Source organism: Sinocyclocheilus anshuiensis, unplaced genomic scaffold, assembly GCF_001515605.1.
Source record: "Sinocyclocheilus anshuiensis isolate Anshui unplaced genomic scaffold, SAMN03320099.WGS_v1.1 scaffold914, whole genome shotgun sequence".
Taxonomy (NCBI): Eukaryota; Metazoa; Chordata; class Actinopteri; order Cypriniformes; family Cyprinidae; genus Sinocyclocheilus; species Sinocyclocheilus anshuiensis.
This window is the reverse complement of record NW_015539870.1, coordinates 2,681,929-2,694,813: the sequence shown is the minus strand read 5'-3', so window position 1 is coordinate 2,694,813 and position 12,885 is coordinate 2,681,929. Positions and strand designations below refer to the sequence as shown.

Sequence of the window (12,885 nt, the reverse complement as noted above, 5' to 3'; positions counted from 1 at the left end):
CACAGTCTCCTTTCCCATCAACCTTCCACTTATTCACCTCATCCCTTGATCATCTTATTGGTATTAATCAGTATTAAGTTTTTTAGCGGTGTTTGCTAAGGAAAGCATGACTTTTACTACTGCTCATATTTCTAACAAACCTCCATTACCCCATTTATTATTTCAACACATAACCCATCCTGCTTGTGCTATGGACATATTTGATACCTTAAATCATGTGATTTCTGGGGAGAGTTCTATAGTGATTTTTCATCACAATTGTAGCCTGTCATAGAAACTCTTTTGACTCGAACTAGTAAGCTATAAGCCAGCAACCACCAAGAATACCCTAGCAACAAAAGCACTAGGTAGATCTGGCTGCCAATCTATGGTATGCTCTTCTGTTATCTTGCATTATTTAGCCTTGTTTGGGCATATACAGGTTAAACAGCAAAGGTCCAAAGATAGAGCCCTGGGCCACATGCCATGTGGTTTTGTGGAGAGAGGTGTGTTGTGATGTTTCAAAGCAAGCTCTCTTATGATTTTAACCCATCATAGAAACATTTTTACTTGAACTAATAAGCAATTAGCCAACAACCACCAAGAATACCCTAGCAACAACACAGTGCTCGGTAGATCTGGTTGTCTACACATGGTACGCTCTTCTGTTATGTTTAATTATTTAGCCTTGTTTGGGCATATACAGATTAAATAGCAAAAGTCCAATGATTGAGCCCTGAGGGACACCACATGCCATGTGGCTTTCTGGACAAAAGTGTGTTGTGATGTTTCAAAGTGATCTCACTTATGATTTTAGCCTATCATAGAAAAACTTTTGACTTGAACTACCAACCATCTACTTACATCCTGACAACCATATCAGTGCATCTCTAATGATGACTATGTACTTTTTTTGTCTTTACTCTTTCCTTTTGTTTGTCTCCTGTTATTTCTGTATCCCTCCGGTAATTGCTTATTTCCTTATCCATATCTATTGTCTGAATTCCGATCATCACTTATGTGAGAGGAAATGCCTGAAGAAAGCTCCTTCTGTGCCTGTTCTAATGAAAACCGCAGTGGCACATCAAGCCAATGATTCACAGAAGAAGTGTCACCAGAAAAGCCCTCTATCTCCTTGAGCTTCCTTCCGCACTCACAACTCTTACGTCTGAAGATAAGACACAAATGTCTCAAGACAGGGGGTACTTCAGTACAAATGTTTAGGTATCTCACTATTCAATAAAAAAATTTAAAAAATGTCACAGTGGAATTCCAAAATGATACTGGCATACAGAATTCATGACGCAAAACACTGGTTGGTTATTTCCTGTAAGATCTTTAAAAACAAACCTTGTTCCACTATTTTGTGCTTGGCTGTTCAACTCCTCTAAAGGCTCCTAGTGTTTGTTTGCAGCATCAGTGCAAATTTTCAAGAGATCAATAAATAATGTATGAAATGCATCTGTGGATCTCCTTTTTTCTTTCCTTTTAACATTGATATCAGTTGATATTGATAAATGTAAGCATTTCTTTTAAAGAGGAAGAGGTTTCTGTTCTGGTGATAAGTGTAAGAGACTAACACGTGTGCTTGCTTACAGGCATGCACTAGGGGTTGAACGACTTCTGATTTTTTTGAAGTCGACTTTTATGTGATGAAAGTCGAGTCGAAGTCGACTAGTCGCTGATGACGTCATTAATGAACAAATAAGTCTGGAGCTGTGACAAACACCTTGTGCACAGCTATGGCATATGACACAGCGCTGCCCACACGGCTGTTGCTCCTATAACAGCTTTTTTATCAGTTCTTTTGTATTTGGTTCGTTATATTTCTCACAGATTTCTGCTCATTCTAAATCAGATACAGATAAAGTAGCACAGTAAAGATTACATTAATATGAATGCATTAGTGAGAGCGATTGCGTGTGTGAATTAATTCTACCTGGCAGCGTCTCTCTACTAGTAGTGAAGCTGTGGAATTTAGTTATTAAGAAATAAATGCTTGAACTTTTCAGTTTCTAAGCTATTTTATTGAGAAATCACAGAACAGTGTTGACAATACATTTCCGCGCTGAATGATTCTGTGCGTGCGCGATCTGCACGAGATGTAGGAGCTACTGTCTGTAATGTGTTTGCGTTACAGTGCAGCGGCACATTAGATCAGAACGGCGATTAACTTACCTACCTGTACAACAAGCGGTTTAAAACGTGCATTCTCCTGTTCAAATTCGAGCATCCAGTAATATAATCTCACATGTCTTGTGGAGCGCTTTCAGAGTATGCATTTATTTGTCATTTGAACTGTTTGGAAACGGAGTGTAAATGTGGAAGTCCTTCAAAGATTTCTTATCCTGTTGCGCCCTCTATAGGACCAGCGACTAGTCGACGTCAAGCTTAAAGCGTCATGGCAGAGCATTGAAGTCGACTAGTCGATGCAACCCCTAGCATGCACAACTGACCTGGCATCGACTGAAGATGTCTGCAGGTGTAAGGTGGACGTGGAAATGTCTGAGAACATGCACGGCCTGATCACGTGCCTTTTCTGAGCAGTCCAGAGTCAGGCAGCGGCCCTCTCCGACCTGTGAGCGTAACTATACACACAGACACAGACATTCACACAAAAAGTCTTTGTTAAGCAGACTGGAGCTCTGTACTAAAACCTATTCAGCTGCCTACAGAGGTAAAATACCTATGTAGGCACTAGGATGCAAGACAGCTCACACAGTTTGCATGTCTCTCAACAACTCAAAAACACACTTACTGTTTGGTAGGGCTGACCTGCGGTGAGGATGACACGACCTTCAGCACGAGCCAGCTGGAAGACAGAATATAACTTGACTGCAAATACATGACTTAATTAACAATATATTAAAAATTCCATTACTATTTTTTCAAGATAATAGTAGGGTGATTTAGTTATGCTTTGACACGAGTACTAAAACTGAGATTTATGTAAAAGAGGACACTAATAAAGTCTTTAAACTTCAGAAAGAATTTGCTTTAAAAATTTCTTTGCAGCCAAATACAACAACCTCTGTTTTGTCTTTGTTTAACTGGAGGAGACTCTATGGGGCTGTAGTCACTTGACGATAGCACTGCGTAGATCTGGGAGCCTAACTTTGGTGCACATGTCTGTTATTTTGTATTATTTGACTTTGAGTGGGCATACAGGTTAAACAGCAAAGGTCCAAAGATCAAGCCCAGAGGGACACCACTTGCCATGGAGGTCCACTCAGATTTTTAGTTACTTATTCTTTCTAAATATGACCGGAGACAGCTGAGGACCATCTTATATAGACCTATCCAGTTTAAAATTTAAATGTAACTAAAACAGTTATGTCAAATGTCAGAAACAGCAGGTGACTGATTGTCTCACCTCTGCTGCTACTTTATGGTCATCCGTGTTTTCCAGCATTTTGACGTCCACCCCCAGACAGCGCAAAAAACGTCCCAGACCCTGCAGCATGTTATCACAGACCACTCGCAGCTCTGGTGGTGTGATGGTGGGCCCTTCATACTCCGAATTCACCTTTATACAGTCATCCACAGAGTGGGGCTCATTCGCCTTCTGCCGAGCCTGAAGATTGAAACACATCCCAAAATCATCAGTGAAGATGCAATTACTTGACCTTTCTATAACCTAAACTGCTCTAAAGATTGTGATCCACTATAATGCACCAAGAGATTGGAGAAAATTTTGGGCAGGACATACAGTATTACGGGGCTTGTCACAAAACTCCAACTTTTTCCATGGGAAGAAAATTATAAATTATACATAAAATATGCAGCGGCTTTAAATGAAAGATTATAAAATAAATGGGAAAAATATTATATATAATCTAATAATGCACAAAGTGACTAATGATATAAAAACCTCACAAAAATTAAAAAGTTTTGAATGTTTGCCACATTTTTAGATGGACCCCTTAATTTTTTTCATCATAAAAACTCCACAAGTTCTCATTAGCTACTTTTAATATTGAATTTTATGACAGTAACTATGGCAGCAGAGCAATTTTCAGGACTACAGGCTCATAAAAGCACAGTCTAGTGGACCAGTGAACTGACCTCTCTTCTTTTAGACTGCTTGTTCTTCTCTTTAGGTTTCTTTTCCTCACGACTCTTGGCTGGTCGGGCTGAGGGAATGGAACGGAGGTCCTCTGGCAAACCAAATGCCTTAGGGTCCCGGGAGAGGACAAGGTAGATGTCTAGCAGGCAGTGTGCATCAGTGGCTGAAAATGGTCACAAAAAGAGAATGAGACAAGGTTCAAAAATGCCATGCCACCACTCATGAATTGTGTGTTACCTGCATAGCGGAGTTGGCTGGTCCGGAGTGGTCGGCGTTCCCAGTTGGAGAGTTGCTCGTTTTTGTTCAGTGGTTTTCCTAATACCTGCTGTACTAGCAAACTCAGGCCCTTCTCTGCTGGTCCCTCACTCACTTCCACTGACCGACATCCTTTGTTGCCCAACCAGCACCGTTGAAGCTGGGGGGACAGAGGTCAATTGTATAAAGAATCAACATAGGTTCTAAAGTCAGAATATGGTTAGGAATATCCAATCAGCAATGGTTAGCTAGGGGGTCATTTGTAGCAGCACCTCCTGATGGACATGAAGCAGGTCCAGAACTCCTTCCATTTTCATTGGCTCTTCCCTGAGCTCAGGCCACGTGCTGACCAGACTCCGCAAATCTCCAGACATCCCATAACCTAGATGCACATACTGTTAGCAATGCTTTCCAAAGTTGAAGAGTGCATTACCACATCTTTCCTGGTAGCCAACCCACAGTTTACTAACAAAAGAAATATGAAGAATATCAAAAGGTATGTGGCTTAATTTGCCTTAAGGTTTCCTACCCAGTTTGAGGATGTTCTTGTCTGACAACAGAGCCCTGATGAAGTTCACTGTGGAGCTGTGGTGGCTAATGGCGTGCGCACAAAGGTCCAACAGAAACACCCGATCCTGTACTGCCAGCTGGATCAGAGCCACATGCTGAGAGGACACTGTGCCAAAACCGGCTCTCCATTCCATGTCCATTCCCACCACACAACCAGGCTGAAGAAGAATGAGGAGAGACAGTTACAAACGACATATAATGCAAAACAGGATCTTCCTTGTTCTTTGGAAATAATTAAAGTTGATGTGACAATACAAACTACATCAGTACTCAAGAGGTTAGCCGATCATAACAGAGGTCATTTACATATAGAAGGTACAGTAGCAAAGGGTTACCTTTAAAACAGCTTCTCTGCACTGCTCAACTTCATCTAATGTCTCTACAAAGTGGACGGTTTCTCTGGGCAGAGGCAGCTGGTAGTATTTTTGCTGATCAGACTGAAGAGGTGTCCAAGATTCAGGTGGGCCGCTCACAGCCCGCATCTCTCTATGACAGGATAACAGGAATATACTTGTGAGGTTGGTGGTTGTGTGTGTGTACTTTGGCTTGTAAGCCAAAGTATCTTCGCAAACAGTGTCAAAAAGAGACTTGTGTCAAAGTTTGTGTGAGGGTTACAGTAAATATTATTATTACTGGAATGGAAATCATTTATGAGAGGTCTTTACGAATATTGTTTTTTAAGTCTGTGTGTGTGTGCATTTGATTTAATACTTACAGCTGCTTGGGGGAGAGGCTCTGAATTTTGTCCCAGACTCCTAGCGAAAGCCTGTTTCTGGGTAAGTTGTAATGTGCAGCCCACTGGGCAGCAGTCTTGAGGCTGCAGTGTCTAACCAACAGCTGCACCAATTGAACCTGGAGCTCTGTACTGCCTTCAATCATGGCCTGAGATCACAACACACACACTTATATAAAACTCAGTTAAAATGTTGAAGTGCTGAATCAAAACAGATTTAGAATTGCCTGAACGTGGTCTCTCCAGTTCTCTTCAGACATGCTTTTCTGTCAAACAAATACAATGAAGCAGACACATCACTGCAGTTGTAAAAACTTTAACTTCTGTAATGTGATACATTTCTGAAAGCGCAAAATATTTAGGGTGAGACCATATTTTATAAATTTTTTATTTTAATTTATTTTAAAATCTGTTTGGTTAATAAGCAACTAAAACAATAATTCAGTTTTGCCTTCCCGAAGTGGCTTATAGCATGTTCATCATGTCATTTCAGAGACAGAAGATGTTACATTTGATAATGTGACACAAATTTTTTGTCCTATCTGTTAATTTATTGATATTATCAGGATAAAAGAACTGTCATGACATAATAAAGAAACAAAATTATTTAAATGTTTATTTATTCATTTATTCACATGCTTGACATAATCTTTTATTGTTTCTTTTGAAAATATAGTAATATATTAACAAAACCCTTTACTAATTATTTATAAATTATTAGTAAATATTCTAAAATGATATCTAATATTTAAGTTAATTATTAATATTAACTATGTTAAATTAAGCATTATATCTAAATCATTACATTAACACTATTACTAATTATTATTCATGATATTTATATTATTGGTATTTGAAAAACCTGTCCACAAAATCAACAGCATGTGGTGCAACGCAAACAAATACGTCTTGCTTTGAAAAATATAAATATAAACATTTATGAAAACAATGAGCAAGATATGTACACACATTTATTCACGGTTCAATATTATTCACTATTCTTTCTTGACGGTTACACTAGTTGAAATATTTAAAATCACAGAAGTGAAACCTACATGAATACAAAGAGTAGATTTCTAAGAACCTGATACCCTTACCTATTTCTGAATAATGTGATAAAAAAGGGCAGTGAAAAAGGGGAAAGTTCTCACCTCGCCAAAGGTTTTGTACATGAGAAACCTCAGTGAGTCCAGCTTCCTCTTATAGACAGAATTGGAGCACAGACCTGTAGCAAACACACCCCACGGGACCAGTGTGAACATCATAAGCACACACATTCAGAAACCTACACACTTGAGATGACGACGCTGGAGTGAAACGCTCACACACCGGGATCAATGCAGAATTTCTCCACGAGTCGGAACACATGTTTACTGAGCAGCTTGGGCTGAATCTGGTCCGTCTGATGTTTTGAGAGAACCACGTTTGGGTACTGACTGCAACCACACAACACGTATATATTATGTATTGTTTATTAATTCTACGCAGTTATGCAGAAGTATAAATCAGGCATCAAAACATCTACATTAGAAAAGATGAAAATGATAAATGATGGACACATGAGTATTATATTATGAAAAAAACAGACTATTATTATGAATATGTAATTAATAAATATGATTAATATTTATACATTGTACACCATTTTGCACAAGTGAAATCTGCATCTAAAATGTACTGCAGAAAAGCTGGATGAATGATAAATGACAAATTAATTTTAATATGAAAGAATAAACTATTATTATCATTAATTATAATAATAGTAATAACAAATTATTCATAAACATTACTGTAGAAAAGATGGATGAGTGATAAATGGGGGTTAAATGAGTGTTATAAAACGAGAGAAGACTTTTTTTATTATTTGTAGTATTATTAATATTATTATTATATAATAAAAACAATTTTTTTAAAGTTATTTATATTATTATAAACGTTTCGATATTCATTGAATTTCCAGGTTCAAATGATTTTTGCATAAATAAAATCAAGTCTTATTAAGGACGATTTTTTTTGTATTGTGACATTATTAACAATTGACACATTTGGCACATTTTCCCTACAAATTCTCAATACTATAAAAAGATGTAAGTCAAATAATAGGGCAGGGTGTTAAAATTTTAACACTATATTTTCAACCTTTCAATAATATTCAATATGTAGAGCAAACACATCTCTAAATATACACGTTTGCTTTAATTCTCACCTGAGCAGTGCCTGGATGTTAAAGTTGGGCTTGCACCAGGAGTCCAGCAGTTTGACCAGACGCTGCTGCAGGTCAGGATGCTCACGCACATACAGCTCCACCAGCGACAGCTTGTCCAGCAGAATGAGAGGAACACACACCTAACGGCACAAACAGGGGACAGCGGAAATGAGACGGTCCAGCTTAAAATAGCAAAGATCCAGGTATTCATCAGGGTGGTTAAACTGACCTTCTCCATGTCCAGATCTTTCTGCAGTTCCACTTTGACACTGAACACCAGCGCCTGCCATAAAACACAATATTTCATATCATTACAGCTGCTTATGCTGCACAATGTCTTGCTTTATATTATATTTCTATTGTCAAATATAAGCATTTTCAATTATTAGTAACTGAATAGGTTGATTAATGATATATCATAATCATAAAATAATAATTAAATTCATAATTTAAAAAATAAATAATACATATTAATAAGAAAATGTATTAAACTGTTTGCAGTTAACTTTCGATGCCTAATTTTATTGGGAGTATGTAAAATTCCCAATTGTAGATTCATTTTTTATCGTTTATGTAATTGTCATAAAATAATGTTACAATGTGAAATTAATAGTAGTAAATAATTGTATTTTTTAAATTATGAGCAACATTAATTTAATTTGATTTCACTTCATTTTTTGATTTTGGGGGGTGCAATGGGACCTGGATATAATTTTGATTCCCACATTTAATGATAGCAAATATATATTTTTTTGTTTATTTAATTGTCATAAAATATTACTACAATGTCAAATTAATAGTAGTAAATAATTGTATTTTTTCTTAATTATGAACAACTTATTTATGTATTTATTTGTTTGCTTGTTTTTTTTTTTTTATTGATTTTGGGGGCAATGTGACCTGGACATCATCTTGATTCCCGCATTTAATGACAGCAAATATGACATCAAATTTATTAAACATTTATTTTTACACAATTACTCAATATGCAACCTCAGAAGCTTGGATTCTGATCATACAGTGCTGATTATCTCAATGTGTCAAAACTTTGTCTAATTTTGTCCCAAAAAATAAATAAATAAAATAAAACATTTTGTACAATATTTGACATTTTAAAATGATCACTGATCACACTGAACTCACCAAAAAAAAAATGATTATATTATATAAATATAATATAAAATTAAAAACACAAAAAAAATTATATATACAGTGGTGTGAAAAAGTGTTGGCCCCCTTCCTGATTTCTTTTTTTTTTTTTGTGACAAACATGCAAAAAAATAAGAAATCAGGAAGGGGGCCAACACTTTTTCACACCACTGTGTGTGTGTATATATATATATATATATATATATATATATATAGCCCATAACTGACCTGGCTATACTTTTCTACCACTAGCAACAATTTTCTTTTTCCTATATCATCGTATTGGAACATATTGTAAAAGTGTCACTCAGCTGGTGACGACTTCCCCTCACCTCTTTGAAGCAGCAGTAGGCATGCAGGAAGTCCACATGTTCCAGCAGCAATGGTCTTTTCAGTGAGCTCAGCTGATAAATCTCCAGAAGGGGGTCCATGTAACCGGGGTGAGAGTCTGTGAGGAGCCCCAGGGCTTTCTGCTGCAAACGCAGTCTCTCTTCTTCCCTCAAGCCATTCAGACTGGCCTGGGGATTACTGGTCCTCCAGCGCATAAACTCTATGAGAATGAACTGGTTCAAGGTGGTGGATTTCCCCTTCTGGACGGTAAGGCAGCCCTCCAGGAAGTCCAGCAGACCAGCCAAGGGCTCCTGCATCTGTGAGAAACTGCTCGCTAAAACTTGCCGTAGCTAAGAAATAAATAATAAATAAATAATAAAATATGCATTGATTAATGACATTATTATGAAAATATTTACACGTGATACCAAAATTCAGAACCAAATATCATATATCAGTTAGTCAAGCACTGAAAATACAGGTGCATCTCAATAAATTAGAATGTCGTGCACAATTAAAAGAACCAAAGACTTAAACTACTTCAGTCTGTGTGCATTGAATTTATTTAATACACGAGTTTCACAATTTGAGTTGAATTACTGAAATAAATGAACTTTTCCACGACATTCTAATTTATTGAGATGCACCTGTACATTATTGTTTCTAATTCAAAGAAAGGGAGAAATGGATGTGGATGGATGGAAATATTGAATTTTGCTGATTAAAATTTAATTTTGGTGATAATGTGATTAGCCTGTACTGAATACTGTACAAGAAACTTTTGAATACAAGCGCTATCAACAGCATTTGTGATATGATGGCTATTACCAAAGAAAATTTTAACTTGTCCCTCAAAAAAAAAAAAATTGTGTGGTTTAAAATTAGTGTGGTTATTCTTTTTAAATTATCTGCTGATACAACTTTGATTATTTCATTTCAATTCTAAATTTTCGTCATAAGAGCTGAAGAAGCATCTGAAAACTGGGGGTGCACATATTAAATGTAGGGGTGTTTGAAAAGTATTGAGTATCTCCTAAAAATTGGGCGGAGGAATACAGGAATTTTGAGAAAGTGGTTGGCTATAGGCCTCTCTCTCATGTGATCTTATCACGAGCGTCTCACCTCTCATGAGACGCTCACACGCTCAGCTCGAGTATAATTACATCTGTTTCTTACCTCCTCCTGCTCTTTCCTGCTCCACAGGCCACAGAGGTGCTCCTGCAGGGCAGGCAGGTCAACACCTGGGGCAGCACACATGACACCAGGGTTACACAGCTCTCAACAACATGTCTGTTTTCACTCCACCTCACAAATTCTCACACTAATTGTATTGCATTTTGCCATTTTTGACCATTTTTTATTAAACAGTTAAAACAGAGAGTGATAGAAATCGTTGCAGGCCGGACTCGAACTTGTTTTTCCCATATCAGCACCACAGCTCAAAATGCCATTGCTCATGATTTTACTCGCAATCCTTTTCCAATTCAAACAGTTTTTTTTTCTAAATCAAGATATATTTTGATTTATAACTAAAAGGCTCAACCAATCAAGTGAATTTGGAGTGGGACTGCCTGTTTGACAGACGAGGGACTGTTTGAAGGCATACATTATTTCGACAAACTCCACTGAAATCATTTAACTTGAAACGGCTTTGAACACTGGCTCAACCAATGGCGTGAGTTTGGGGCGGGACTAATGGCAGAAGAGGAAAAGTTTGAAAACGGACATCATTTCTGCAGATCTCTTTGGCGTAAAAATGAAACAAATGAAAATGTGTTCACACTTGCAACTCATTTTACTTCTGCAATGTGACATACTTCAAAATATTTAACAAGTAAAACCTGATTGGATCATAAAAATGGTATCTATATGACCGGTAGTTGGAAGGGAAGGGACGAAAAGTCAGCCAAAAATGAAAGTAATTACATTTTGATGCAAGACTGTGAAAAACATTGTAACAGCAGACGTTGCAGGCTGGACTCAAATTTTTTTTCCCATATAAGCACCACAGCTCAATGCGTCAAGACTGTAATGGTCTGATGATTTTATAAAAATGCTGTCATTCCGGGTGGGACTACCTGTTTGACTGCCTAGTGGCAGACGAAGGAATGTTTAAAAATGTGCATAATTTCCACAGGTTAAACAGTTCACTTGATGTGAAAGTCCAAATGCTTTCTTTCCACAATATGCCATTATTTAAAAAAGTAAAACCTGACTGGACCATAAAAAGTGGTCTCTATATGGCAGGAAGTTGTAGAGAACTAGTTGAAAAATCAGTAATGACAGCTGAAATAGAAAGATTGCTAAAGATTTTGATAAGGATTGCAAAAAATTTTTTTTTAATTTCTTCAGAAAATGACCCTATGAATCGTAAATAAGACCAATACTGCGTATTAAAATAAACAGAGCCTGTTTTGTTTTCGTGTTCACTTTAAACACTGTTTTAATGCACTTTTCCCGCCACGCCACGACTTTAACAACTTTTCCTTTTAAATCCGGGATACAGGCTTAACTATTTTACGTCCTTTGTAATGCACTCCTTGACTCTTTTTTTTCCCCAGTCAGCTATTGTTACATGTGGATACTTCACACCGCATTTGAATTGAGCAAAAAGGGCCAGAAAATTAACATTTAATACGCGTAACAGGGAGAGAAAGGAGGAGTCTATTGTTGTGTGTGAGGTGTTGGGGCTTTGTATTTTGGGCAGTGATTCCAGGCCAGAAAACTGTGAGAAGATGAGCCATTTTTTCAGGAGGAAGGTGGGGGCGAGACAGGACAGGCCGGTGACAATGGGGTAACGGAGGGGAGGTATACGCTCCTTTGAGGAGCCCTGAAAGCAACTGCCTCTCTCATGCTGTGTGGCCAACACCTTTCTTCTCCTTGCCTCTTCATTCTTCCCAGGGCCGGTTTTCCTGCCCCCCCCTCCTCCACTTCTTCGTGTTTGTCTCGGATTTCCCCCGGAAAGGGCAACACGGTGGTCACGGTGTAAAAGATCCAGCCTTCCTGACTGACAGCCTGGGAAAGTTGTGCAAAGGGCTTTTCTCCGTCCACTCTCAGCTCAACCCCATCCCCCTCATCCCATCAGGCTGCACAGAGATCATCGGATTTGTCCGCAACGCTTCCTGCACGAGCTTACCGGGCTGTCTTAAAACATTATTTAGGATAGTCTTTTCCCATAAGTGAACTTTCCGTGATTGGTGTGTCGACATGTTAGCGTGTTAGCGTGATGACACACAAACACATTAAATTCTCTGGTCTTTGTCTCAACTCCACCCTAACCTCATTCTTCTCCAGGCATTAACATACACACACGCATGGGAGGAAAGTGGGGTGGAAGGACATTAAGGAATGTAGACTATGTAGCTAGTCAATGGGAAGTTCAAAAAGTGAGAATGTTGTTGAAGGAGACAGGTATGTACTTACAGAAGTCCATATCATCTATTGTTTCCACTTGTGGAGCAAAAGACCCGAGAAACAAGCTGAAACTACACTACAACTCTTTAACCAAGTAGATTATTACATTTTTTGAATGTGCAAAACTCGCCGCAATGATGATGAAGTTGGCTTGACTTACACAGTATTCGCTAAGCCACTGCT

At 37.9% G+C, this 12,885-nt stretch overlaps 1 protein-coding gene across 2 annotated transcripts in view; it reads right to left on the bottom strand.

Moving 5' to 3' along the window:
• The window catches only part of LOC107685114 (exonuclease mut-7 homolog), a 38,745-nt gene that overhangs the window by 21,378 nt on the left and 4,482 nt on the right, over positions 1–12,885 (bottom strand). For both annotated transcript variants that reach the window (XM_016481606.1, XM_016481607.1), the window contains 16 exons: positions 10,465–10,529; positions 9,291–9,638; positions 8,039–8,092; positions 7,810–7,949; positions 6,933–7,039; positions 6,755–6,828; positions 5,831–5,869; positions 5,586–5,752; positions 5,206–5,356; positions 4,830–5,028; positions 4,573–4,682; positions 4,283–4,460; positions 4,045–4,208; positions 3,353–3,553; positions 2,738–2,791; positions 2,436–2,567 (listed from right to left, as the gene is read on the bottom strand). In XM_016481606.1, the coding sequence (XP_016337092.1) occupies positions 2,436–2,567; positions 2,738–2,791; positions 3,353–3,553; positions 4,045–4,208; positions 4,283–4,460; positions 4,573–4,682; positions 4,830–5,028; positions 5,206–5,356; positions 5,586–5,752; positions 5,831–5,869; positions 6,755–6,828; positions 6,933–7,039; positions 7,810–7,949; positions 8,039–8,092; positions 9,291–9,638; positions 10,465–10,529 (2,183 nt within the window). The remainder of the gene's footprint in view (positions 1–2,435; positions 2,568–2,737; positions 2,792–3,352; positions 3,554–4,044; positions 4,209–4,282; positions 4,461–4,572; positions 4,683–4,829; positions 5,029–5,205; positions 5,357–5,585; positions 5,753–5,830; positions 5,870–6,754; positions 6,829–6,932; positions 7,040–7,809; positions 7,950–8,038; positions 8,093–9,290; positions 9,639–10,464; positions 10,530–12,885) is intronic.